This window comes from Stereum hirsutum (genome assembly GCF_000264905.1).
Source record: "Stereum hirsutum FP-91666 SS1 unplaced genomic scaffold STEHIscaffold_9, whole genome shotgun sequence".
In the NCBI taxonomy this organism is placed as follows: Eukaryota; Fungi; Basidiomycota; class Agaricomycetes; order Russulales; family Stereaceae; genus Stereum; species Stereum hirsutum.
In genome coordinates this window covers 458,348-484,158 of record NW_006763139.1, presented here as the reverse complement: position 1 = coordinate 484,158, position 25,811 = coordinate 458,348, and the positions used below count along the sequence as shown (strand labels likewise).

Here is a 25,811-nt window from a genome sequence, read left to right as displayed (position 1 = left end):
GTTTAGAATATCTGATATATTGGAGGATGGCACGGGCTGCCGATTTCGATAAAACCTGGCACAGTCGAATTGAATCCGGCGAATGGATGGGTTGGCAAAAGATCGAAGAGCATCGAGTACGACTGTGGTGACTCCAGTGATAGAAAGTTCAGTGAGCGGGCATGTAGCAAGGGCGCTGAGAACTTCAGGATCCGTCAGGAGTCCGACCATGCTCGGCTTTGTGTTGCAATGCAGACGTAGCGCACGTAATCCACGTGCATGAGTAATGAGCTCTTTTAGATGGGGGAGGCACTTATTATCGAAGGAAAAAAGCTGAAGGCCCACAAAACGATAGCCCTCGAGTGTGAAGGCATCACGGGTGCCCATGGTGATGCGACGTACGTGGCCAGCGAGGTTGTGAGCTAAGACGTGAGTGCGGCATTCCTTGAGTCGTTCAGGATCTAGCTTGCGTTGCCAATGTCGGCCACTGAAAAATAGATATTGGAATCGAATGTGTTCGGTGAGGAGAGCGGCGAATTTCGAGGTGTAGGACAACGCAAGAACGGATGCGAGGTCCAAATATTCCAAGATCTTTCTGATGCAATCTTCGTTGATCGTTAGCAGAGATGCCTACGATAGTGGAGGGATCTGTAGTCAGTAATTTTCAGAATTAAGAGAGTATTTTGCGTAGGCGATTACCATGAGGGTGCCTAGGAGAATGAGGTAGTTTGGACGAACAAGTCGAGCTCAAGTTGGGGTTTCCGCCAGTGGCGATTGCCGGTTTCAAGCGCCCGTGAACAGCGAAGTGTGATCCTTCATCTGTATACATAACTCCTCCCACAAAAACCCCTCACATTTTCTTATATTCTTCACTTGCAATGTATATTACGATGTATGGTTCACAACAAAAAAAAAGCTCGTCAAGATGTAAAAAATGAAGCGCAAGAACAGCCTTAGCGATCGGGCCATCACCGTCCCCGAATCGACAGCAACAACAACCACATAAACACCACCACCATCACCAAAACCAACACCAAAAACTCAATCAACGACAACAATTCAAGTCAATCAACGTCCTCAATCCCCCCAAACGTACTCGGGATCCCACCGCCAAACGTATTCGGGATCACAGTACTAGTGTTGTCGGTGTTGCTGTTGCTCCCCATGGGTCCAGTGATAGGCTCCAGCGGCGGCGGCTCGTCGTCGTCGTCTTCATCTGCGAATGTGGGCACCACCGGCGGAGGAGCAGGGGTAGGAGAACGTGGAGTCTGAGTGGGCGTGTGTGAGGTCGACGCTGAGGTTGATGTGGATGCTGAGGCTGACGCTGAAGTAAAGGCTGAGGTTGACACAAAAGCGGCCGCGGCCGCTTTCTTGCGTTTCGCAGCTTGGCTGGCCGCCTTCTTCCTCTGTTTCTTGACGAAAGCCGATAGAGCTTCCAGCGCGTCGCACAGATAATGTTTACTTGGCCTATCCGTCAACCTACAATAAACTCAATCAGCACTTCGTATTGTTAATCACAGTGCGAAAAAAATAACGCACCGATTAATCATCTCCTCCACGATATCCTGTCCCCCAAGCCACGGCATAATCCTCACCATCTCCTCATAAACCCTCCCCAGCACCCCCCCACTCCCCCCCACCTCCCCCGCCGTCTCCACCCATCCCTCCCACCTCTCCCTCAACCTCGGCTTCAGTTCCTCCCTCAAATCATCCAAATCCGCATCCGCCACATCCCCATCCAAAATCCCCATCGGATCCTCCATCTCGTCCTCGACGCTCACAGGCGCGATCGGCAATCCCATCATCATCGCCGCGAACGCCATCGGTCCATTCGGCGTTTGTGAACCCGGAGTGCTCACTGCATCTAACCATGACAACACACGATCCTGACGCGTCGTTGAGCCTACGCGTAATTGAAGCACGCGCTTGAGTTCAGCGAGACGGATGGGGTCGGTGATGGAGGAGTAGGAGGGCAGGAGAGCGGCGTGGATGTGCCGTGCGGTGTCGATGAGTTCTTTTTCGATCAGGGTGGACGCGCGGGCGCGGAAGTGTCGGTTTCGGGAGAGGGAGAGGAGAGCTTTCCGGAGTGAGGTGTGGTCTCGGGGTCGGAGGAGGTGAGAGTGCGAGTCGAGGAGTTCGCAGATCTTGTTAGGGCTCTGGTTGTATGCGTAGATTTCTAAAGCGCCGGCGAACGAATCTGAAGATGTCGTGGCGTTTTCGTTGAGGAGTTTGAGGAGCTGGACTTCGGTGTCGAGGGGTTTGATGGCGAGGTTCTGGATGGTTAGGTAGAGGTCGAGGGTGGGCGTGAGGGCGAAGACGGAGAGGAGGTGATTCGAGATGTGTTCGCGGAGAGTGGGGATCTCGGCTTTGTGTTTCGGGTCCCAGTGTTCCTCGTGGAAGGAGCAAACGCGCATGTGTTCCCGCTCTTCGTCTTCGTCCTCGTCTTCGTCGAACCACTGGTCTGGGTCATCGCCGCACTCGGTCACGTCGTCATCATCATCGTCATCATCGTCGCCGAAGGCTCCGGGCGCTATGCCGTTCGTTAACCACGACACAGAACGGGTTAGTAGAAGTGGACTTACGTCTTTTACCACCATGCAACAGGCGCTCAAGACCGTGCCATCCCATCATCTTCTCAATCTCGCCCAACATCTCCGGTATATGTTTCTTCTGTCGCTCCGTACCGGTCGCCAAAAGGGACAAGAACAGGTCGCGCCACACCCAGTGCAAGACCCTGTCGAACGCCGCCGCGCCGGTCAGATAGAAGGATTTGACGACTTTGGCTGAGCGTTGCTTGATGATGACGTTCAGGTAGAGATTGAGGAACGAGCACTTGCACCTGTCATCAAGGAACCTATGAGACCATGCATGTCTTCAACAACGACCTTCTCATTTCCACCACCGCTCAAGAAGGATAGACAGAAACAATGAAAGAAAGGGAAAGAGAAAGAGAAAACGTACCCTCCGCGCGTCATGGACAACGCCTCGAGCGTCCTCCCCGCCATCAACAAACACTCATGCCCATACGTAAAATCCGTCTCATACTCAAACACAACCCTCCAAATATCGCCCATCCACCGCCCAATACTCTCCATCGTCCCCTGCAACAGTTCCGCCCTCTCCGACCTTCCCTTCAACAACGATCGTTTCGCATCCCTGTCGATGGCCTGAAGCAGCCCGTCGATCTCCATCTTCTTGCCTTCGTAGTTCAGGTCGGGCATGCCTGCGAAGCGAGACTTGTAGGAGGATATGGAGGCGAGGATGGTGGAGGTGGTTTCTGGGGGAGCGGTGTTGAGGAGGGGGAGGAGGTGTTGTTCTATGAGGTGGAAGCGGGCATCGGCAGGGAGGGTGTCGTAGATCTCTAAGAAGCTGGGAGGGACGTATTAGTTTCGTTTGCATCGCGGAGTGGGGCGGGTGTATGTCGGACGTACCGTGAGCTGGAGGAGGGTGACTGGCTAGTCGAGGCCTCTGGGTTACTGGTCGACGTCTCTGGGTTACTGGTCGACGTCTCTGACATGATGGTAGACTAAGAAGAACAGATACAATATCGACGATGGACAATGCGCGGATGTCGAGGAGATGGTACAGGCGCCTGTCAGGGGCGAGAAATACAGTGGTTTTGGGGAAGAATCGATGGCGAAATGACACTACTCTCGAGCTTTTCTAGGTTTAGCTTGAAGACAGTTACGCGGAAGAGATGTCGAGTCTGACCTGTTGTGACAAGGACACGGTCCTTGTTCGTGAGCGTCCGAGAGCGTCTTTCGTGTCAGGGCGTGTGGACAGGTAAGAACTATGCCTTGTATGCTATTTCCAGGTTTGTTATACTTTATTATACGATACGCATCATGAAAGTGAATAGATACCTACAGTTTGTGTGGTGGAAGTGATGAGCAGAAGGCAAAGTGTCAGTGTGGTGGCGGTCGAGGGTGAAGCTTTGATTACGCCAATATCTGATGTCCTTGTGACTCTACAATCATCTTCAAACTCCGAAAGGGGCTCGACTACGCCACTTCCGGTTCGGAGCCTTCATTTGTAAGGCCACCCAAAACTTTCCTAATCCCCACTTGCAATTGCCCACAGCTCCCGTCTCTTTTGCAGGTGAGTCAAACTTCATCTTCATCCCCGACGTTCGATCCCGAACGAGTTCCAGTTCGAATTCTGAATAATGCAGGACACTCAGGGATCTTCTAGCCATGCTACCATCGGTATCCTCGGTGAGCAACTTTCCCTCACTGATCATGCTCAAGTACTTTTCCTGACCGCTTTGATTTACGATTTACGATAGCGCTGCAAGGAGCATTCGCGGAGCACCAGACGATGCTCCAGAAAGTATCCAAGCACCAAGTCACCACGATCCTCGTCCGCACTCCCGAAGACCTAGCGCAATGTGATGCCCTGATCATCCCAGGCGGAGGTGCGCACCCTCCCTCCTCCCTCCTCCTCAACCACACCTCTCAACGCTGACACACACGACCACTACCACTACCACAGAATCCACAACAATCGCACTCCTCGCTAAACTCTCCGGCCTCCTCGAACCCCTGAAAGAATTCGTCCAAACGAAAGTCGTATGGGGGACATGTGCAGGCGCTATCCTCCTCGCTCAACATGTTTCGAACCCGAAGAAAGGAGGCCAGGAAGTCCTTGGTGGTATGACTCTGACTGTTGCGCGGAATGGGTGGGGATCCCAGGTGTGTTTCTTTTCTCGTTACTTAGAGGGTGAAGAAAGAAGAGAGGACGGGCTTATATGTACGTCGTTTAGGTCGAGTCGTTTGAAGCGCCGTTGGAGATTGACGGGCTTCGTGATTCGAATATACCCTTCATTGGCATATTCATCCGTGCACCGGTACGAACACACATCTCCACCTCTCCCTCCACCATCCACACCCATCCTATCGCTCCTCATCCAAACTCCTCCCCACAGGTAATCCAACACCTCACCCCCACCCCCTCCTCCCCCCCAATAAAAATCGTCGCCCGTCTCCCGCCCGGAATCCTCCCCCCACCACATCCAACCTCCACCTTACCCTCAACTGAAATCGAAACCGCACAACCCCACCCCGACGAAACCATCGTCGCACTCCGCCAAGGCCGTCATCTGCTCACTACGTTCCATCCCGAGCTTACAAGGGATCATCGGTTCCATGAGTATTTCGTGAAGGAGTGTGTGTTGCCGTTCGTTGAGTCTGAATCGCCATGATGCATGATAGACGGCGTGTAGTTATGTAGAGTACATAGATATAGATGGAGCTATAGATAACTTACTTGGGAGCAGGGGATTTATCATTATAAGCGTGTATAATCGTACGAACAGCATGAATTTATGTTAGGGATCAGCCCGATAGACAGTATAAAATGCATTCCACTCGAAACCATGCTTCATACACCGGGAACATAGATCTCACGGGCTCATCAATGCTCCTCAGATGAGTAACTACTAGCCTACTACAGAGGACAAAAAACTCAGACGACCCGGTTACACTCTGCCCCAGTGAGGCTCGAACTCACGACCTTCCGATGTATATAGCTTTCCAAGGTGGGAGAAAGGATAACAGTCGGACGCTGTAACCAACTCAGCCATGGGGCAGTTATCGAGCGTCCTTTGTTCTGCAATACAATCACTGCTTTTGTGCATCTCATTGCGTTTCATCCGCCACTCAAGTTTGTTTCCATCTTCCGCTACCACGACAAAAGCGAACCCATACCTCTACCAAACAAAACAAAACTGCTCTCCTAGGAACACATTCAACCCTCCCTCCCTTCCTCCCGCATAACCTCCCCCCAATTCTCCTCAACACCCCTCCACACCCCCTCCCAATCCACACAATCCGTCCTCTCCGTCCCCAGCACCACCGCCCTCCCCCTTCCCCGTCCCCTTTCCTCAGACTCAAGCCCAAATTCGCTCCGGACCCTTTCGAGATGCGAGTCTGCGTGACATAAGATCGATTCGCGAAGGTAGTTTAGGCAGAATTGTGCGCGGTCCTGACTCTCTGAGGCTGTGTGGGAGTGGGTGGAGGTGCGGGTGCGGGTGTGCTGGAGGAGGACCATTTCCTCCCGAAGAACGTTAAGACAGTCCAATTGGTGAAACATCGCAACGCGGTACGGTGCCTTCCCATTCCCATTCCTAGCCGAAACAGACGAATGCGAGGAAGGGTCCGAGGAGGAGGAGGTGGAGGAGGAGTTGAGGAATACGACGCCCCGACCGTGTGGGAGCACGGATACCCATTCGACCCCTCCTGCGTTCGTGTCGAGGTTATAATGCACGCTTTCTTCGGGCGTCATTGCGACTCTTTGAAGTCGGAGCGAGTCTGCGCTAGTCCATATGTTCGTTGTATCCGCATCCGCATCTGACGGAACCACGCACACCGTTTTTGGTTGGGCGGTGAGTGGTGAGTAGAGAACTTCGAACAGTTCTGCGAATGGCAATGGTACTAGGTGCTCACCATGAGCTGTAGGTGACTCCACATACGTCCGTATTCGTACTCTACGACCGCTCGTAGTACTAGTTGTTGCGAAGACGTTGATGGTCGTGAGTACGACGGCGACGAGAGCGAGGAGTTCGCGTAGGTATGGTAGACGCCGCGGACTTTCTGGGTACTTCGAGTTGTTGGCGGTCATGATTGACTTATGTTTATGGTAATTGCAGAGACAGAAAGAAAAGGTGGGTCGTTAACGCGTTCACGTCGGTCGTCGGAGTGAATTTGCAATTCACGGGCGTTGCTCTCGAAGAGCTTCGAGAGATACAGGTAACTTATGGTCGTGGATTTATAGGTGACCCTGGACTAGCATGCATGTGTTCACTCGTTGCCTGCATTATAAAGCACGGTGAGTAGTCGTGTTTTTTGTGATATGTATGATTTGTCGACTCACCTACCGTATGTTCGATGCGGACAAGTACTGACCCTCCCATACTCCTTCCTCTTCCGCTCTCCGAGATGCGAGCCTCGAATCGCAAAACGATACAATATGCGTAGAGCGAACCTGGAAGTGTACCGCAAAGTCCTGCGGTCGAACGTCATGGCATGTTGCATAGGACGAAAAGCTGCATGGTGATAAGTTACCGCCTTCAATATATAAGAAGACACTCACGGCTACTAGAAGAAGAAGAACATCGGGATCGTTCTCGTCGACGGACTGTGGCAAGGTGAATACCAACATTCAGAGGACTCACTGATCACTCCAGGAACCTCTTACCGGATTGTACCATCTATCTCTTGAGTCTTACTATGATGTCGTCAATTATAATTTATCGAACGCTCATGGGAATACCAAAGAAGAGACTCACCTAATGGCTTTCTAGAAAGAACGTCGGGATCGTTCTCGCTCAAGGACTGTCGTAAGGGTGAGTACTCAGAATCAGAGCACTCGTCACTCATACACTTTGCCCGGACGTATCTCTACTAGATTACTACGCTACCGTCAATCATCGACATCGCGTTCAACCTGTCGACCATGACCCGACGACCCGACCAGCCTTCCAAATACCATGGCACTCTTCGTAACACACAGAGGCAGACATTAAAATCCTGAATAGCAAAAACGATTCGAGATTCACGGAGGAAAGTCAGGAAGTATGTATAGTCTTGCAGTTGAAAGGGGACGCGAAAGAAGACACTCACAGGTACGTCGGGGGAGATTTGCCTATAAAAAAATCTGAAGTCGTCTGCCTTCGGGTACTCACCTAACCAAGGTTCGTCGACGAGAACGACACGCATCTTCAATATGATGTCAGTTGTCGACTTACTTATTTCATACTCCCTCGACTCCGGACATAGCGTTCTACTCTGCATCACGGTCACTCACAGCGGCATGTATGGAAAACTATACGACACAATATGCATATCATTATGATAGAGCGCAGTTGAAAAGTAGGTGGTGTACCTCTGCAGTTGACTGGCCATTTTGCTTAGGGCGAAAACTGTAAGAGGACGCCAAAGAAAACACTCAACGGATACTGCTAGGAGAACGTCGGGGTCGTTCGCGTCGACGGACCATGGTAAGGTGAGTATTTAGAATTATAAGGCTCCTGGCTTATTCTAAAGCACTTTCTCCGGACGTACCTCGACACGCACCTCTACTGCTTGCTATGCTATCGTTAATTGTCGACTTCGCGTACTAGGAACTCCTCTCCCATCGAGCCGTGGACCTCGGCCACGATGGCCCGACCAGTCTTCGGCTCTCCGTAACAGACAGAGGCAGGCATCAACGATACATTATCCATAGTGCGAAGTCGAAAAGTAGGTGGCATAGTCCTGCAGTCGGATGTTAATTTTGTACAGGTCGAAAGCTGCAAGGGACCCAAAGAAGACACGCACCAATACTACTCTAGAAGAACGTCGGGGTCGTTCTCGTTGGCAGACTCTGGTAAGGTGAGTACCGAGAATCAGTGGACTACGCACTTATTCTCAACGCTTTCTCCGGACGCACCTCTACTAGTACTGGCTGCCGTCAATTGTCGACTTTGCTGACCGTGAACAAGAGTGTTCTGGTATGTTGTGGCACACAGGTGGCGGGGGCGTGTTTTCAGGCGGAGGTCGAATTTTATATTCAAACTCCGACATGTACTTATCCCGTGACGCCCCAACTGGACGTCGCACTTCCACCTTCGACCATCGCTCTCGTGGCGTCTTCAACCTCAAACTTCAACCGCATCTACTACTACAACATGGTATGCTTTTATTGACGACGCGTGTATGGATTCGCATACTGATGGATCGATGCTGCACACAGGCCTCGCTATCCAGCATCAACGAAGACTGCGTTCTCGAGATCATATCTTGGCTCGACGGAGCCTCCTGCGGGTCACTTTCTCGGACATCGAAGAAAAATGCCCGAGTGACGAGATGCCGGCGCTTCGAGTCGGTAACGTTTGGAAGTATTGATGGAATTGTCGACGGAGACACAATCAAGGCCTACTGTGCATTCGTATTCGAGCACGACCTCGCCAGCTACATCAAGCGCATCACCGTAGGCGAGAACAGGCCAGATACCACCGGAGACTGCAAACCCGTCGAAGAACCTGCGTCCACTCTCATTATCGATCCGCGTCTTTTTCGTCTGCTCCAAAAACTCATCGTTGTTTCTGAGAATCTGCAGTCGTTTGCGTTCAACTGTGGTGGAAAGAGCACGACGGAGTTTATGTGTCTCCCGGGAGTCTCTAAAGCTCTGGGTGCTCGTTCGCTCTCGAGCCTGACTTTAACAGGAGCAACTGCTCCAGCTATCAATGCTCTCTCGTGTCTCTCCTCTCTACGGATCCTTCGCCTCGTCATGGCGACTAGCTGTACTCCAGGGGAACAAGCTCCAGCTCAGGTCACCACGCTCCTGCGAGCCTCCTCTTCTACATTAACCCATCTTACTCTTTCTTTCCCGGACTGTGTCTGGGGTTCTGAGTTGTTTACCTCGAAAAGGATCATCTTCCCTCGGGTCCAGTCGCTCACTTGGCGCGTAGAGAGCCTTGTCAAGCCGTCACCCCCTGCTCTTCACCAGGTCTTCCCAAACCTACGAAGTCTCTCGACCCACTCCTCCTTCCTCGCGCGCAAACCGTTACAGACCGATTTCACCCCCGCAATCCGATCGCCGTTGGCCGTGACAGCAGACTCGAAACTAGCTGAGGCCTACGCTCGTCTAGGCGGCCTCGAGCATGCGTACCCCACCGACGGCGATCCTCCCTTGGCTTGGACGCAAGAGCTCCAGATCCCACTCGAGAGCCTCTGTGTGCCCGCGAATTTTTTTATCCCGAAATGCAAGATCCCCTGGGCTGGCGTCGCAGGGCTCAGGTTCCTCCAAATCAATGACATACCGAGGAATTTTAAGAAATTCGGGCGTAAATCGGTGAGTGTTCCCCTCCGTCGTCGTGAGCCCAAAAGACCTCGTCCAACTGACCTCGGCCGACACCCATCCCATCTCATCACAGAACGCTTTCTTGACCATCCTTGACCAACAAGTATTCCCGCGCCTGTCGTACCTCTGCCTCTGCAGGCATGCGATCGTCAACAGATCCGAAGAAGACTCCTGGACGTCGATGATGCTGAACAGACTCTCCGGACCCTCAGGACGACCACTACACCGAACAACCTTCACGCTGGAGGTACGATCCATTGATAATAAGACCGGCGAGCTAATCGAGTGGTCCTGGTTCGAGGTCGTCGATGGCGAGTGGAGATTGCTGGAAGAGGACGAGGGGCTCGCTAGGCGGGAGGAGCTTGTGTGCGTGTTTTTTGCACTTTTTTCTTGTGAAGTGAATTGTTGGCTGACCTTTTCGATTTGAATAGTGGGAAGGCTCATTTTTTGGCCTAGACAGGTAATCATGGAGGCAGCCTTCTGTCGTGTAACGACTACGGACTGTGACTGATTCGGAGCTCCGAGGAAGTGTAGGATTTATAGTATTATGATATGTATCTGGACTATTTATGTATTCGCAAGCACAATGGAACTCGTTCGGAATCTTGAGCACGGGAACAGTAGAGCATCATGGATATCTGCAGTCGGACATGAAAGTTTCCTGTAAGACATTCTATCCAGACCTCTGTGGTCGACTCCTCGTCCCTTCATGTCTGTAACGTCTACGCTCATAACTGCCGTCATCTTCATCGTCGTCTTCGCGTTCGTCGTCATTCAACTCTAGCATTCCGATCCGTTCTCCGTCATCCGTATCTGCTTCGATAGCCTCGGGTTCGGCATCTTTGGCCACAGCGTCGCCGTCACTGTCGTCCTCAGTCTCTCCGGATTTCACGACCTTTGATTTCTTCTTCCCCTTAGGCTTCGGCTTCGGCGTCGGTGTCTTCCCTTTTTTCCTCGGTGGGGGAGGCACCCAATTGGCGAACCCTTCAACGAGCTCCCTCTGAAAGTCTTCGTCATAACCGACGCACTTCAGGCTCACGAGACCAAGGCGCTATGGTAGCATAGACTTCAGTGACTCTCGCATCGAGAAAAAATGTAGAATGACAGCGAGGACAAGAAATACCTGTTTCCCTTCGTCGTACGCTCTCTCGACTTCCTGTGCCGTGACACTCTTGTATTCGTTCTTCGCCTCCACATCCTTGTCGGTTAGAGCGAGAGTAATCTCGTCCTCTGTGGGCTCTCGGCTGTATATCTGTCGAAAATAGATCATCGCTCGAACCTGGCAGCCCCAGCCACATTTCTGGATATATTTTTCCCAAGCACGTCGTACCTGTCACCAACATATAATAAGTATTCAATATGTGCAAACAATCAAACAGCCATATAATCCCTGTAGACTTACGCTGTCAGTCTGAAGTAACCATTCTGTCCGCGTCAACGCCTCAGTGACCACCAACTCATAATCACCAACATACAACCATCTATCGGACCTAATACGCGCAAACGAGTGATGTGCCCCGTCCGGCGCATCACCCTCATCTAACGGGATTGTTTCGTACCAAGGCCCCACAGCACCCGGTTGGGCGGGAGCCTGAGGATGTAGAAGAAGACTATAATAGAACCAATGTTTCCGCCCGTGTTTCTTGAGGTTTTCTTTCGATATTGACGGAAAAGGATCCTGACAGCTGCCACCATATTCACCGCTGAGGAACTTGCGGGAGACGGGCGTTAACCGGATGCGAGGATCTACATACGTCACATTCAAGCGCCATCGCCAGTGTGGCGCATGCGAAGTCCGACAGACAAGGTACCGACATATGTATATTGTCTGGGGAGCCGAGTGTTGGTTTCGAAATAACGACCTCGAGGGTCAATAATCGAAGGAGTTCAGAGCAAAGATATTTCTTCGTCGACAGATACCTAAAAATCCTGCGCACGTCACTTCGCCTCCAACAGTCCTCTTCCGCCCTCCTTAACACCGCCCACTGTCGCAAACCACTCTATACTATCACTAACCATCTCGCCCAGCGTTTTCATCCCATTCACCTTCCCCCGCCTTCCATTGTCGCTGGTGCTACTGCTATCGGCACGTCCCATCCCGAGAAGCCGGTAGGCCTTGGATGTATTGTAGATGACTTCAAATGGTTTGTCTTTCGTAGAGCCGGGAAGGCCGAGTGGTAGGTTGGGAATTGGGGGAGGAGTGATAGTATGCGCTACGTCGACTTTTTGTACAAGTTGATATAACGTCAACAATGCTCTTTGCGGCGGTCGATGAAACGTTCGAACGGAATGACGGAAAACTGCCGGGAAAGGAAGAAACACACCTATATCCTGCCACCAATACTCCCCACCGCTAAGCACGATCCTCTCTCCACCGCACGCCTCCCTCTCCGCAGCACGTACCTCCGCCTCTGCGATATCACGCACGTCTACCCAGCAGTTTGACGCAGTGTTCAACGTGGATGGCGATGTTGGGCCAAGGACGACATTGTTGTAGAATGTTTGCATGGTCATATTTATGGCGGAGAGAGGACCACTTGGGCCTGTTGTGTCGTGGATGGGAGGCTGATGAAATGTGTGGAGGTGGTTTGGATACAGATAGTAGGACACGATGAATGACGACAGCATATTTCATATGAGCTATAAAGGAGATGATACAGAGTAAAAATGGTGGTGCTTACACCGAGAACCTGTACGAAGAGAATAGAAGAAGGAAGCCGGTCAGATCAGCGTACAGAGACCAAGGCAGCGGAGACTCGAAGCTAGGTCAGACATACTAGTGGAGGGCACATGACCACCAAATCCCAGCCAATCTCATGTTTATGGTCTTCGACGAATTTCCAGGCCGCTGAGAATCGACATATCATAACGGGAAACTTCAGTCCCAGTTAACACGCTGCTACACGCCGAGGGCGTCTCGCTACTCTCCTCCCACAGAACAAACGAATGAAAAAGAAAATGAGCACATACCCTTCTCCGCTAGCACCTTGCTCGCCCTATAAACCTCCCTGGGGTTCGCATTCTTCCCTTTCTCTTCGACCTCCTTCACTGACGCCTCGTTCCAACATGTTTCATCGAATGTGGCGGGAGGGGGCGCGTCGGGCGTTATTATAGTTGCGGTGGAGGCGGTGAGAACTATGCGTTTGAGCGAGGTCCTGTGTGGGTAGAAGTGAGCTCTTTGAAGGGAAAGTCGATCTTTACGACACAAAGACCAAAACATACCCATATCTAAGAGCTGAAGCAAGAATGGACGTCGTCCCCTTCAAAGCTGGAACTATGATGTCTGTCATAGACGATCGGAACGTCTCAGCCAGACTGTCCCCAGGTCCATCGTCAAGTATAGAGTACGAACCGTCCGTCTCTTCAAACTGATACGTCACCGGGCTCGCCATATGAAACACAACCTCAATATCACCATCCTTGAAAATCTCATCAAACGCCCCATCCAATCCAATGTCCTCCACAACCACAACTCTAAACCGCCCTTCTTGCGTTGCCTCCTTGAATAGCGTCTCCGTGAGATATATTCCCTTGGAGGCAGAGCGGACAGTTCCGACGACCTGCCACTGAGGGCTGCGCGAGAGGAGAGTGCGGATTGTGTGGGCCGCGATGTAACCGTTTGCGCCTGTGACGAGGGCAGTTATGGGAGAGGATGGGGCTATGGCGGGCATCGTGTGGTTCGGGAGTGAGTAGACGGGTACAAGGAAGAAGGGGACGGGGTGCAATGCTGATGATAACTGGAGTCACTGCGAATACCTACATTTATATCGGAAACGGAGCTCGATACGGGATGTCAACATGGTGCGTCAACAGTTCATGACGATCATTTCAGATGATGAAATCCAAGTTGAATGAGTCACGACTGCTAAATATACCCCTGAGGTTATCTTATCTGTGAAGTCCGAATCTTCGGCGCGCGGACTGAAGAACGTCGTGTCGTTTTCGCCACGAGAAACAGCATGTCCATATCAGTTCAGTCAAAAAAGACTCAGATAAATGTAGTTGCAATTAACTGATGAATATAGAACGTGAGACTGGCCTATAATGAGCCACAAGGAGGATACAAGATCGCCACGCAAGAAATGACATACCACAACGAAACCTATCCTCAGTCCACCACAATGATCTGGCCCGTTGCCTCTGCACGACGAAATTCGTCCTCCCGAGCCACCCTGTCCCTCGTCTGACGTATACCTTCGTCGTCCATACCGGCCAGCTCATCACATAGCCTCGAGCCGTGGATATCCCTGCAATGGCTTGTCAAGGTTTCGAAGGAGGCCGCGTCTGGGAAAATACGGATCGGATGTTCTCTGGAGCCATTTGCTTTACGGTACCTGTGAATAGAGAGACGGCGCATGAATATAAGGCGTCGTGAGCGTTTGTACGTTGGCATATATACTTGTTTCCAACTTGTTTCAAAAGTAAAAGGCTGGAAAGACGTACTCGCAAAGCCGACAAACCAACAACTTCCCTACATGTCTATACACCAACTCCATGTGTACCGGCTCCAGCTGATGGGTCTGCCTTTCTCCTCGATCTGCATCATTCTGAACTGAGGCACCGGGCTCAGTCTGCTTCGCATTACTCCGGCCAGTAACACGCCCCGTGATGTTCGATTCGTCTCTTGACACCGACTCTGAATGTGGCGGAGTCGAATGGGGACTCTGTTGGCTCACGTGTGGCGACGAGGGTCTGGCGGAAAAATTCGGTAGCGAAGATATGGTCGAGGGTGACATGGTGAGTGAACTCGATGGGGAGGTAGAAAGCATTGTTATCGAAGGCGGATAATAGGCAGAATTCGAAGTCTGAACTGTTGGTATGGTGGTCGAATGGGTGTCGAGAATTGGAGTCGACGTAGGCGTGGAAGTGGAAACTGGGTGACCGAGGTAAGGATGCGAGGATGAACCCTCCCTCACAATTGCTAGTATATCAGTCAGGGTAAGAAGTACGGGTGTTGTATCAGCGTTTTAGACGTAGGGAAAGGAGGTCTAAAAGACGTATGGGTGAAGCTAAGATATCATACGCACCTTCAAAACCAGGGCTGCTTGACGCCCCAGCCAGCTGCGCCGCCCTATTCCTATGCACCCAAACCTCCTCCCACAGCCCCTTCCTCTCGATCTCCAACCTCGCCACAATTTCTCGCAGGCTCGCTGCCGTAATCCAGAGATTTCGACAATCCTCGACGCAGGATATATGGTCACGGTGCAACCTCTCGAACTTTGCTTCGACCGCTCTAGCATCCTTCTCCAGTCGTTCCTTGTCTATTCGCAAATCCTCGCTCGCTTTCTCCAAAGTGGTCACCTTCCCTATCAACTCCATGTTCTCGCGTCGCAGTCGCTTATGCTCTTGGCGAAGTCTCTCTTCCTCCGGCAGCGTCTCTACGTTTGTGGAGTGGTCAGAGGGATTGTCTGAAAACGAGACGTTCGAAAGAGCGTCTCTATTCTCAGGAAAGCGATAGATGGGATGTGTCTCTCGACTCTTACCGTCATCCGCGGGAGCAAAATTCGTCCGTTCGGACTCATTGTTCAGATCCGAGTTCGTCGTACTCATTTTACAGCGGTGTCGAATTGACTAGTAGGAAGATTTGTTGTGAATGCCGTCGATGTCGATGCTGACCGAGATTCTCATAATCGACGTATGTGCAAGGCAGGGGGTTGAACTGTTGCCAAGCAACGTATTAGTATTGAAGCCCAAGTTACACGTTCGAATAACGAGTACGGCAAAGTGAGCTCATCTTCTTGTCAGAGTGATCCCAAAGCCAAGCTTCTTGAGTGGATGTCCTCACGTCGACTCGTCACAGTTGTAAGTGAGAATAGCGACACCAGATATCATTTCAGAGAAGCGTTTGGGCAGGGGCGCGGTAGAAGACGACGTCGGCCCCGATAGCAAATTGCTTAGGTGAAATTGTCCGGGAAAATAGTTCCACTGGTGGTATTGCAGTGGAAATTTTTAGCCATGCCAGCGAGTAAATCGCGGATAAAAAGCAGCTTATGTAAGTGTGATCAGAATGGTTGTCAATGAATAGATGATGTAGAAAAGAAGTGTTCAGCCCTCCAAGGATTCTGGATTTGTTTATGAGCTGCTTGCTGGTAAAAGGTGAAATGAAACTCCATTTTCAAGCTCCGATCGCGATGACACCCACGTGGCGGCACTGTTGAACTTCCATGTTCGCCGTCACTTGCCGACTATTCCTCTCCTTTGCCCACGACGTCGTCAACAATCTTCTTGCCACTTCGCGCGAAGACGTCCCTGATCGCTATTCAGATCAACTTTTGCCTCTCTATAAGCCGCAAGTAACAACCAATTTGTACCGCAAATTCGTACTATCGTCAGTACTTTGTCAGTACTGCATCTCGCTCTTACTTTCTGAAGGTACGAGGCGATAGCTCATCTTCTGTAGAGGTCCACATGCACAATATCGGTAGTTTCGAAGCAACACAGGAGGACGACACACGTGAGAATGGTGCGTTCCCTTTTCGTCTTTCACATTATCCCTGCTCATTTCCGATGATACTCGTGTCAGGGTCTTCCGATAATGCAGCAATAGATAAAGCCGTCCAGAGCGCTCGGCCCCTACATCAACTCTCACTTCCAGATCCTTGGTATGTTGAACAAAGAGAACACCGAAATTCATGTCCCACTTAACGATTCATTTCTAGTCAATATCGCAGCAGTACGGCCACGGTCAGAGCGGACATTCATGATAGTATGCGCTTGCATACATTCGTCGACACGCCTTACATGGTGGACACATTCTTCCCTAGAGACTCCCCTCTTCTCACTCCTGTGGTCGCACACGTTCTCAAAGAAATCGAGAAGCGACGTATATGGCGCTTCAGCGATAAGTCATGGAAAGGCTTACCGAAGAAGCCCAAGGACGAATCAGAGCTCTACATGCCATTGACCGATATTATGAACACCATTACTCGGATCGCCGTCGAATTTAGCAAAACTCAGACCGATGGTCACCCCTGTCTCATCGCATGGAGCGACGAACATAGTAAGAATATTCCATCACGGTCTGCGCTGGACACCAGGCCAGATATCGTTGCTTCCTTCAGGGGGGCGACTTGGTGGCGACTTTTCCATGCCATCCTCATAGTCAAAAAGTCGGAATATGCCACTACTGTTTCCATCACCCAGCTTCTACAACATATACGCACAGCGCTGAAGGAACAGGTCGATCGGCGTTTCATGTTCGGGATGATGTTCGGGAAACGCGACCTTAGCCTGTGGCTCATAGATCGTTCTGGCGCCATGGCGTCGAAATCCTTCGACATTCATGAGGTTCGATTTTCAGAGTTCTTTCGTTCTTGCCTCGCTCAACGTACTTAACACAGGACCCGGAGCAGTTCATCCGTATCATCGTTGGTCTAATCCTTCTTCCTCGCAGCGACCTTGGATGGGATCCCACCATACAGATCTACTTCCCGCCACAGACCCCGGGCCACGGTGAGTATGGCTTGAGTCGGTATTCATATGAAGTCGAAGAGCACAGCAATCTGTCTCCGACATTTTCTACATATAGGCGCATGTGGCTCGTATCTGTAGACAAACCGAACTCAAACACAAGCACGTCCGATAATGATCAAGAGAAATTCGTGCTCTATCACGCTCTCAGTCTTGCTCGTGCTGAGGTCCTTCGTGGCCGCGCGACGCGGATCTGGCTGGCATGGAAATTCACGGATATGGATCTACCTGCCAAAGAACGGAAGGTAATTCTCATTCGCGCGGACTACTGTGTCACCACCTCCTGATTTCAATTACCACAGACGTATGTGTTCAAGGACGTGTGGCGAGACGAATGCCGCGGGTCAGAAGGGGAGCTCTACGCTAAGGCGTTCGTGGACGGTAACAGCGGTGACGGCGTCGCACGGTTGTATTCTTTCAGCAGCGTTAGCATCGGCGGGAAAGCGGACGATACACTGAACCTGATCCGCAAGAAGGTGTCGGTTGAAGGACATGCTATTAGACTGGTTGCTAATAGTATGTATCTTTTCCAAGACCATACACACGAGTGGTCGCAAGACATGTACGACTTCGAAGAAGAAGACGACTACCGTTCACCATATAACCGCATCCATTCTCGGCTGGTTATGTCAACGTTCGGATGGTCAGTAAAATATTACAAATCCTTACCAGAACTTATGGGTGTTATGCGCGATGCTATTGCCGGTAAGCCTCACGTAAGCCTTTCTGCAACTACAACTTACCCCTTGATCCTCTCCAGGTCACCAGTTTATCTTCCAGAAAGGTGTTCTTCACCGCGATATAAGCTATGGAAATATCCTAATCGTCCCTGATGGTAAGACGGGAAACCGAGGAGTCCTCATCGACTTCGACTTTGCAATCAGCTGGGAGGAGCATAAACGACTCAAGGGTGAAGAACGTGGTGTAAGTCAATGATTTCATCTTCATTCTCGACGACCTGATCGGTCTCAAATTTCTTCTTTTTACAGGGAACGTTGGCGTTCATGAGCGCAGAGGTACTCGATGAGTACAGATATTTCACCCCTGATGTCGACGATGATATTGTCATCCCAAAGGAGTATATCGCTTCTCCATCGACAACCACAGCTGTGACGGAGCCTCCCTCTGAGGGGACGCTGTTCTCCCCTTCAGGTGGTGTCAAACATCAGCCAATTCACGACTTGGAATCCTTCTTCTGGGTTCTCTGCTGGCTATGTATATTCCGCGATGGACCCGCTCACGAACGCAAAAATTGGGGTGAGACCGAAGACGATCGAAAGCGTATGCGAAGAGACGCCTCGAACGTTTTCGAGATCAAAAATATGGCTGGAATTGCAGCGGCGAAGCGTCAACTGATGTGCTGGCCTACGATCTTCAGGTCTACGCTCTCCGACATATTCACGGCGTTCTGTGCTCCTCTCCGCTCCGTGGCCGGCATATTTTACCAGACGCTGCGTCGTGCGTACAGGTCCTCTGTAGACCTTCCGGCATACCCCACCGAAGACGTCTACGCCCGAGTCATCAAAATATTCGACGACGCTCAAATTCGCCCCCCGATACTCAATCACAACGCGACCAACCCCGACTATCTAGCCCAAGAGGCAGCTGAGACGCACAGGCGCGAAACTCAGTTGGAAATATGGGCTACGCCTCTACCCGACAAGAAGCGTAAACACACGGAGGACGAAGGGCAGGCAGCATCGTCGTCTACTTCTACCCACCATCCTTCGATCGTTCCCGACGGTTCTCCTGCCCGCAAGACCAGACGATCAAACCAACAATCGCGGGAGGAAAGTTCCCCGTCCCATGGGTCCAAGGGAAGAAAGAAGGGCCCAGTTCCGTCCGCTTCCTCAGCTCAGATCGCGGGCCCCGGTCCCTCGAACGTACCCAAGAGCCCATCCCGCAAAGCAAGGCGGTCTGCTCGTTCTGCAAGCGACAAGAATACGTCGAGCACGATCTCTTCTCCTTCCAAAGCGGCCGGGGTACGCACTCCGGACAAGAAGCGAAGGTCGTAAAGCAACTGCGGCGTACCTGCTTATCTCCTGTTTGACCGTTGAATTGTACTCTGTTTTCCTTACCCTTGCCGGGCCGTACTGCTGTAATCACTTTCCAGTTTGCGTTCCAAATGCTTTGTTTTTCTCCATTTCCTTGTCGGTAGTGTACAAATTGTCGTGTCGCGAAATGCTCAGAAGATTGCGGTTTAGTTGTCTGTTATGTTTTGAGCGATGATGTCTTTCCGCAAATAGTTTGAGTCGCATAATTGCCACCAAGTTCGGTTGAAGTTCAGTCGCTGGACAATTCCGGCGGAGCCAGAAAAAGACAAACAGGCGGCGCCACATATGCACACCCCCAGAAACGAAAACGGTTCATGAGGACGTTGTCGGGCAAAAAGCGTGCACGAGGAGGTCTGGAGGGCGAACCTACATAGGAGAGATATGATTCCTGATTTATAGAGTATAAGAGCCAGCACGTCGCGCATAAGTATGGCATATAGCAAGAACATCAAGAATAGGTGGCACAAGACAAGACGAGGCAGGATGAGGAGAGACGTATCAGACATAAAGCTTACAATAAACATATTATGGTATGTACTTATTCATGAGTTCGTATGACGTGGATAATAGAAACAAATATACGCGACGATAGTATAGAAACGAGCAGATGTGCGAGACAGACAACAAAGGCGAAATATGGAGCAAAGAGACGTGTCCGATTCACCAAGAACAAGAATGCATGCAAGAAACAGATGAACAAACGATAGACAAATCGAACCAACGGAACGGTGACACAACGACCCCAAGAAAGGAAGAATAAGAAACTGAGAGAGCTTAAACCAGACCGATTTCATGTCGACGCACCCGCCTCGGAGTCATCCTGAGCGTCGGAACGATCCTTCTCCAGCATCTCCTTCTTCATCTGCACGATTTGTTCATCGCTCATACCGAGTAAGTCTTTGATAGCGCTCGCGTGAGTCTCGATGCAGTGACCAATTTGGACCTCCCATGACGCCGGTGGTGGGAACGACGGTACGATGATGGTATCACGACCTTCTGCTAGATCTCTTTCTCTGCGGTATCTATCGGAACTCAAGCGTCAGAAATGCTACTAGCTTCGGAGGAAAGATGAGAAGGATAACAGCACTCACAAACAAAATCGGCAAACCAACTGCTCGTCGACACTCTTATACACAAGCTGCATATGCTTCTCCTCCAGCTTGGCCGCCGCCACCTCTGGATCCTCCTCTTCTTCCTCTTCACTCTCCTCGCCTTCCCCCTCACCATCAGCCTGGTCACCCACATCATCCTGAACCTGCCCAGACTGTAACTGCTCTCCCTCTCCAGGTTGCTGACCGTTGTTCGTGTTTGTCAACGGCTCAAACGAAGGGCCTAAGTCGAGATTCAAGGACCGGTCGTCTACTTCAGCTTTGACGACAAAGTTCAGGTTTTGGTTTTGCGCGCCGTTCGGTTGAGGGAGATGCTGATACTGTGGAAAGAGCGAACTTGGAGATGCCGACTGGATAGGACCCGACTGAGTCGCCTCCACCAATTGCGAAGGCTCTCCTCCAAGACCCTCCATTTGCACATCCTGATCGCGCGTGGATTGCACCGGAGGATAAGGCTCCGGCGGATACACTGTCTGTCCCTCCATCGCCGCCTCCACAATCTCCCTCTTCACCTGCACCCCACCATCTCCACACCCACCCACGAACTCATCCGTCCTCCTCCTTTTTCTCCTCCGCTCTCCATCTCCACCCTCATCTCCACCGCCAACCTCTTGCACCTCATCTTCTTCCTCCATCCCCTCCCTAGTTCTGACACCCAAGGCCGAAGGACTCTCCACCTCCGGCTCCACTTTTACCTCCCCTCTCGCCAATGCAGCTGCCCTCTCCGGTGAGACAAACTGGCTGAAGTCGTCGGAATCATCAGCCAGATCCGTTAGGTCGATCACCTCCATGTCCATCTGGTGCTTCCACCGTGCCGTCAAGGCCGTATCGTGTGCAATTCCCGCCTGGTCCGTACCCTGCGCCGGTTGGTCCGTCGAAGAAGTCGTAGGTGGCGGTAAGAACGCCGACGTCGAGGACAGAAATACAGGGGCGGTCGATCGCGAAGGGTTGGGAGGGACGGACGAGCGTTGAGTACTACTCGGCGGAGGCATCGACCCGTCCACACTCCTCCTCTGCATCCCAGGTCCCGCCGTTGAGATCGAAGCTGCTCCCAGCGGATGCGAGCTCGCCCTTATCCCATTCCCAGGCATAGTCCGAGCCACCACAGTCTCCTTATTCGCACTCATAGGCGACGTCGCAGCCGTCGAGGTTCCTTCTTTCGCACTTCCGTTCGCCATACCGATCGACGTTTCGGATCGAGCGATGGATGGGGAGGGACTCGCGCTCGGTGGTGGACCTGGAGCATAGGCTGAAATAGGTGCAGGCTCAGAGCCCGGTGCATTTCCTGCGGGGGCGTTAGGATCTATGGAGGGATTGGGAGGTTGGCCCTGGGGCTGTGATTGGGTCCGAGACTGAGAGAGAAGTTCCGACGCTGGTGGAAGCTCAGTGCATTGTGGCGGGATCAGCAACGCGGCGCCACATTTGCACGATTTCACGACCTAGATAGATAAACATATCAGCGAGTGATCCCCGAGATGATGGTTTCATGCGTCAGACGAAAGTATGCCCGAAGACTCGAACGCCACGTCGTCAAAAGAAGAAAAGAGAAAACAAAACTCACCTCCCTGAAAACCTCGCCACAAAACCCCCTCTGGGTCAACAACCCCTCAATAACTTTCCACTTCTTCTCTTCCTTCTTCTTTATCTCCTTGCACGTTTCCGACAACTTCGCATAATTATCCTTGTACCACTTGAGCTCCGCGAAGACTTGCGCGCCAACGCCGCTCGTGCCGTAGTTCTGCCCAGCTTGTCCTGATCCTGGCTGGCCTTGCACAGTGCCGGCAGCGGAACTGGACCCGTCAGCGTCACCAAGCCCCATGCGCTCCCTCAAGCGCGCATTCTCCGCCGCCAACGCATTATTCATCACAACCAACATATTCTGCTCTCTCCTCATCTGCCCAATCTGTCCCCTCATCATCTCGATCTCCTTCCTCTCTTTCCCACCATTTATCCCCTGCGCGCCCTCCCTCGCCCTCGCCAACTCCTTCCTCACGCTCTCGAACTCCTTCCTCGCGCCCTCCAACTCCCTCCTCGCCGCATCCCTCTCCGCAGCGAACGTCTCCCGCTCCCCGAAAACCTTCGCAAAGCCCACGTTCCATGCACGCACCTCCGCCGCGGTATCCCTCACCGCCGTCTGCCAGGTTTCTTCGAGTTTGGTTTTTGTGTTATGTAGGATGCCGTAAGCGAGCGAGGTGGGGTCGGGGAAGAGTGCGACGTTCGTGGAGTGGGGGAGGGGGCCGGTTGGGTGCGGTGGTGGACGCAGCGGTGAATGTGCATTAGGAGGCTGTGAGTTAGGAGGATGCGACGAAACAGTCCGTGGAGGCTGCGCGGCATTGGGGTTCGGAGGATGCGAGTTCGGTGGGCGCTGCGCGATAATTTGCGGAGCGTTGGGACGTGGCGGAGGGGCATTCGGATTCGGCATCGGATTCGGCGTATGAGAAGATGTAGAGGCGCCCGAATTTGTCGGAGGTGGAGGGACAGAACCCGTAGGCGTGATCGGCGTAGGAGGCCACATATGCGGGCCATTGGGATGTGTAGGCGTCGGTGGTTGACCTTGGGGTTGACCTTGGCCTTGGACCTGATACTGCTGCTGCTGCTGTTGGTGGTTTGGATTTGGATGCTGTTGTGGATGCGGCTGCTGGAACTGCGCCTGATGTGGATGCTGGAACTGTTGTTGCGGCACCTGCTGCATCTGCACATACTGCACCTGCTGTCCCGAAAGCCTCCTCTGTTGCTGCTGTTGCTGCGGATGCCCATGCCCATTCAAAGGAGCAGTCGTAGTCCCCGGAACTGGCACTGGCACTGGCACGGGCACAGGACCTGTCATCGGCTGAGGGATCCCCTGCACGTTCTGCGGATACGGAACCGGCATCCCTCCTCCTGTGCTCGAACCCGACACCGTCCTCTGCCTCTGCGACGACCCGGACCCACTCGCATGCGCGTTAGTCAATATGATCCTCCTCGGCCCCATTCCTTGCCCCGCGATCGCCATCGGCTGCACTCCAGCGTACTGCTGCTGGCCGACCAACTCCCTACGAACATGTCCATGTCCACTCGTATCCGGAACAGAAGCAGGAGCAGGGACCGGAATAGGGGGCGATCCATTCGCATTCGCATTCACGCCCGTAGACGGCCACGACGCAGGCGAAAAAGTTGACTGAACCTGTCCCTGTCCGTTCGACGAACCAGAGACCTGACGAACGCGTTGTTGCCCATGACCGGGCGGTTGAACGTTCTGATACGTCTGTCCCTGTCCTTGCGCTTGCCACCCCTGGATCTGTTCCGCCGTATATTGTCCGTTTGCGTTCCCGAGGGATTGAACCCGCTGATGTGCCGAATGCGCAGACGAAGGTCTCGATGAGCCCGCTTGTGACTGGGACCGGGAATGGGACTGTGATGAAGACGAGGCCTGTTGTTGTCGTTGTTGTTGTTGTTGTTGGGCGAATTGCTGCTGCAGCGCGATCTGCCGCATGAGCTGTTGCTGTCGGATCTGCTGTGGCGTGAGCGGCTGCTGTGGTGATGATTGCGGGTACTGTGATTGCGGATATTGGACGGGCAGAGGTTGTTGTTGTGGCTGTTGCTGTTGTTGTTGGTGGTGGAGCAGAGGTTCTACATGCTGTTGTTGCGGCAAAGGCTGCTGTTGGATCTGCTGGCCCTGCTGGGACGCCACCCGTACCTGCAACGAACCGTCAGCCCCATATCCATGCTTCCGCGCTAACTCCTCAATCTGCTGGGCTGTTAATCCTTGGCCATTACCACCCATCTGCGCACCCTGCGCCGACGAAGACGCCTGCTGCTGCTGTTGACCGAGTTGTTGCTGTTGTTGCTCCTGCTGCAGCCGTTTCTGCTTCAACTGCCGCTGCTGCCCGATTGCATACTCATACTGCTGCCGATTCTCCTCCGCCGCTACCTGCACCATATATCGCAATCGAGCCTCCTGTTCCTGTGCGTTACGGTTTTGATGGCTGAACGCTTGCGCGAGCTCGGGATGGGTGTTTTGAGTTTGCGGTTGGGATTGGGGTTGGTTTTGGTTCGGAGTCGGGATTGGAGCGGGGTGTTGAGTCGGGTTTTGCGGAGGGAGGGGTTGGTGTTGCGCTGGGTTTAGAATTTGATTTTGGTTCTGGCCATGGGTCTGCGTTGGACTTTGAGCCTGAGTCGGAGTTTGCGCATGAGTTGATACTTGCGAGGAAGGACGGTTGGGTTGGTGCGGTACGATGCTACTCGGAGAAGTAACCGTCGACGTAGACGTAGAGGGCCCGCTCGGGTTCGCAGTTGGATTCGGGGTCGGATAAGAGTTCGCATTCGAATAGGGATTAGAATTCGAGGCGGAGGCGGAGGTGGAAGTGGAGGCGCGTCGGGAGGGAATTTGTGGAAGATGATGTGAAGTCGGGGATTGGGATACGTGGGCATGGGAGGAGGGTGGGAAGATGTGTGGGATGTTAATCGCGTTTGCGTTCGTGTTCGTGTTTGTCGGTGGGGCCGAAGACGAGAAAGCCGGAAGCTGGGTGGACGGGCCACAACACCACGCCACACACGCCACACACGCCATACGATTAAAACAACGTCGTTTTCGTCAGCTCTATACTCAGGTCGGAAGCAGGACAGAAGGGAGTGGGAATAGAGACAGAAAGAGACAGAAACAACAACGCACCTCCTGTTTCGCCCCCTCCGCGCCCGATTTGGAGAGAACCATGAACTTGCTCATCCACTCCGCGTCCGATCTCTGTCCACTATCTCTCGCACTAGTATTTGTGGTCATACCGTTGGTGGTAGAGGTCGCGTTGGTGTTGGTGTTGGTGGTGGTGGTGGTGGTGGTGGTAGTCTGCTGGGAAGACGCAGCCTCCTCTCCTTTCCCCATCTCCACAGAAGCTGATGCCCCCTGCGCCTGCGCCCGCGAATTTAAGTTTGGGTTTGCGTCCGAGTCCACCATCACGACGCCAGAACTCGCAGAATCTGATGTCGGACCTCCGAGCAAAGGATGTACTGAATTGTTCCCGTAACGGTTGTACGTATAGTTCCTTTCGCTTGGACTTGTGGCGTCTGAATCGTTACCGGGCCTCTGGATGACGTTAGTTTCCTGATCTTGCTGCTGTGAGGGGGGCTGAGGAGGCCTCCCGTGCGAGGAGGGCGGAGGAGTAGGTATGCTCGATGACTCGGAGGGGAACGAATTCGAAGTCGCGAGTCGTTGAGCGGGGGTGGATACGAAGATGGATGGAGAGGAAGGCGAAGGGGATCCGGAAGTGCGTTGCCTCTGTTCAGCCTGGGCGTGGACGGCGTCGATACTATCTCCATGTGGCCTTGCCTCCTGCTCCTGATGCTGACTCGAATGCGAACGCAATGATCGTTCAACCTCAAGACG

At 52.5% G+C, this 25,811-nt stretch overlaps 9 protein-coding genes and 1 non-coding gene across 10 annotated transcripts; 3 read left to right on the top strand and 7 right to left on the bottom strand.

The window, feature by feature from the left end:
* Positions 1-1,043: 1,043 nt before the first annotated feature.
* Positions 1,044-3,496, bottom strand: STEHIDRAFT_131963 (uncharacterized protein; the record flags this gene model as incomplete). The annotated part of the gene is made up of 5 exons (XM_007305355.1): positions 1,044-1,458; positions 1,519-2,509; positions 2,562-2,818; positions 2,941-3,348; positions 3,411-3,496. The coding sequence occupies 5 exons, from the start codon at positions 3,494-3,496 to the stop codon at positions 1,044-1,046; spliced, it is 2,157 nt and encodes a 718-aa protein (XP_007305417.1).
* Positions 3,497-4,144: 648 nt separating this feature from the next.
* STEHIDRAFT_131962 (SNO glutamine amidotransferase) lies at positions 4,145-5,179 on the top strand (the record flags this gene model as incomplete). Its single annotated transcript, XM_007305354.1, has 5 exons — positions 4,145-4,193; positions 4,265-4,393; positions 4,471-4,670; positions 4,742-4,825; positions 4,904-5,179. The coding sequence occupies 5 exons, from the start codon at positions 4,145-4,147 to the stop codon at positions 5,177-5,179; spliced, it is 738 nt and encodes a 245-aa protein (XP_007305416.1).
* A 283-nt stretch (positions 5,180-5,462) lies between these two features.
* On the bottom strand, positions 5,463-5,566 carry STEHIDRAFT_t168. Its single transcript has one exon. It is a non-coding gene; the product is annotated as a tRNA-Asn (tRNA).
* Positions 5,567-5,722: 156 nt separating this feature from the next.
* Positions 5,723-7,028, bottom strand: STEHIDRAFT_122304 (uncharacterized protein; the record flags this gene model as incomplete). The annotated part of the gene is made up of 5 exons (XM_007305353.1): positions 6,875-7,028; positions 6,751-6,804; positions 6,626-6,640; positions 6,435-6,546; positions 5,723-6,368 (listed from the first exon to the last, which is right to left on the bottom strand). Coding segments are annotated over exons 2-5 (574 nt in total), but the record flags the coding sequence as incomplete, so codon positions are not given.
* Positions 7,029-8,135: 1,107 nt separating this feature from the next.
* STEHIDRAFT_157966 (uncharacterized protein) lies at positions 8,136-10,275 on the top strand (the record flags this gene model as incomplete). Its single annotated transcript, XM_007305352.1, has 6 exons — positions 8,136-8,161; positions 8,267-8,348; positions 8,486-8,647; positions 8,710-9,810; positions 9,893-10,185; positions 10,251-10,275. The coding sequence occupies 6 exons, from the start codon at positions 8,136-8,138 to the stop codon at positions 10,273-10,275; spliced, it is 1,689 nt and encodes a 562-aa protein (XP_007305414.1).
* A 1,459-nt stretch (positions 10,276-11,734) lies between these two features.
* STEHIDRAFT_98844 (NAD-P-binding protein) lies at positions 11,735-13,490 on the bottom strand (the record flags this gene model as incomplete). Its single annotated transcript, XM_007305351.1, has 7 exons — positions 11,735-12,041; positions 12,144-12,384; positions 12,501-12,509; positions 12,597-12,667; positions 12,790-12,974; positions 13,042-13,102; positions 13,172-13,490. 7 exons carry the CDS (start codon positions 13,488-13,490, stop codon positions 11,758-11,760), a joined length of 1,170 nt encoding a protein of 389 aa, XP_007305413.1. The 3' UTR covers positions 11,735-11,757.
* Positions 13,491-13,910: 420 nt separating this feature from the next.
* Positions 13,911-14,742, bottom strand: STEHIDRAFT_147789 (uncharacterized protein). Its single transcript, XM_007305350.1, has 2 exons — positions 14,263-14,742; positions 13,911-14,153 (listed from the first exon to the last, which is right to left on the bottom strand). The coding sequence occupies exons 1-2, from the start codon at positions 14,586-14,588 to the stop codon at positions 13,928-13,930; spliced, it is 552 nt and encodes a 183-aa protein (XP_007305412.1). The 5' UTR covers positions 14,589-14,742; the 3' UTR covers positions 13,911-13,927.
* Positions 14,743-14,846: 104 nt separating this feature from the next.
* Positions 14,847-15,480, bottom strand: STEHIDRAFT_169297 (uncharacterized protein; the record flags this gene model as incomplete). The annotated part of the gene is made up of 2 exons (XM_007305349.1): positions 15,303-15,480; positions 14,847-15,227 (listed from the first exon to the last, which is right to left on the bottom strand). Coding segments are annotated over exons 1-2 (447 nt in total), but the record flags the coding sequence as incomplete, so codon positions are not given.
* A 503-nt stretch (positions 15,481-15,983) lies between these two features.
* STEHIDRAFT_111925 (uncharacterized protein) lies at positions 15,984-19,717 on the top strand (the record flags this gene model as incomplete). The annotated part of the gene is made up of 11 exons (XM_007305348.1): positions 15,984-16,151; positions 16,192-16,282; positions 16,343-16,421; positions 16,479-17,106; positions 17,160-17,271; positions 17,371-17,534; positions 17,592-17,994; positions 18,050-18,213; positions 18,279-18,747; positions 18,769-19,271; positions 19,577-19,717. The coding sequence occupies 11 exons, from the start codon at positions 15,984-15,986 to the stop codon at positions 19,715-19,717; spliced, it is 2,922 nt and encodes a 973-aa protein (XP_007305410.1).
* Positions 19,718-19,721: 4 nt separating this feature from the next.
* STEHIDRAFT_147788 (uncharacterized protein) lies at positions 19,722-24,513 on the bottom strand. The gene is made up of 3 exons (XM_007305347.1): positions 22,014-24,513; positions 20,435-21,891; positions 19,722-20,365 (listed from the first exon to the last, which is right to left on the bottom strand). The coding sequence occupies exons 1-3, from the start codon at positions 24,369-24,371 to the stop codon at positions 20,134-20,136; spliced, it is 4,047 nt and encodes a 1,348-aa protein (XP_007305409.1). The 5' UTR covers positions 24,372-24,513; the 3' UTR covers positions 19,722-20,133.
* Between the last annotated feature and the right edge of the window lie 1,298 nt (positions 24,514-25,811).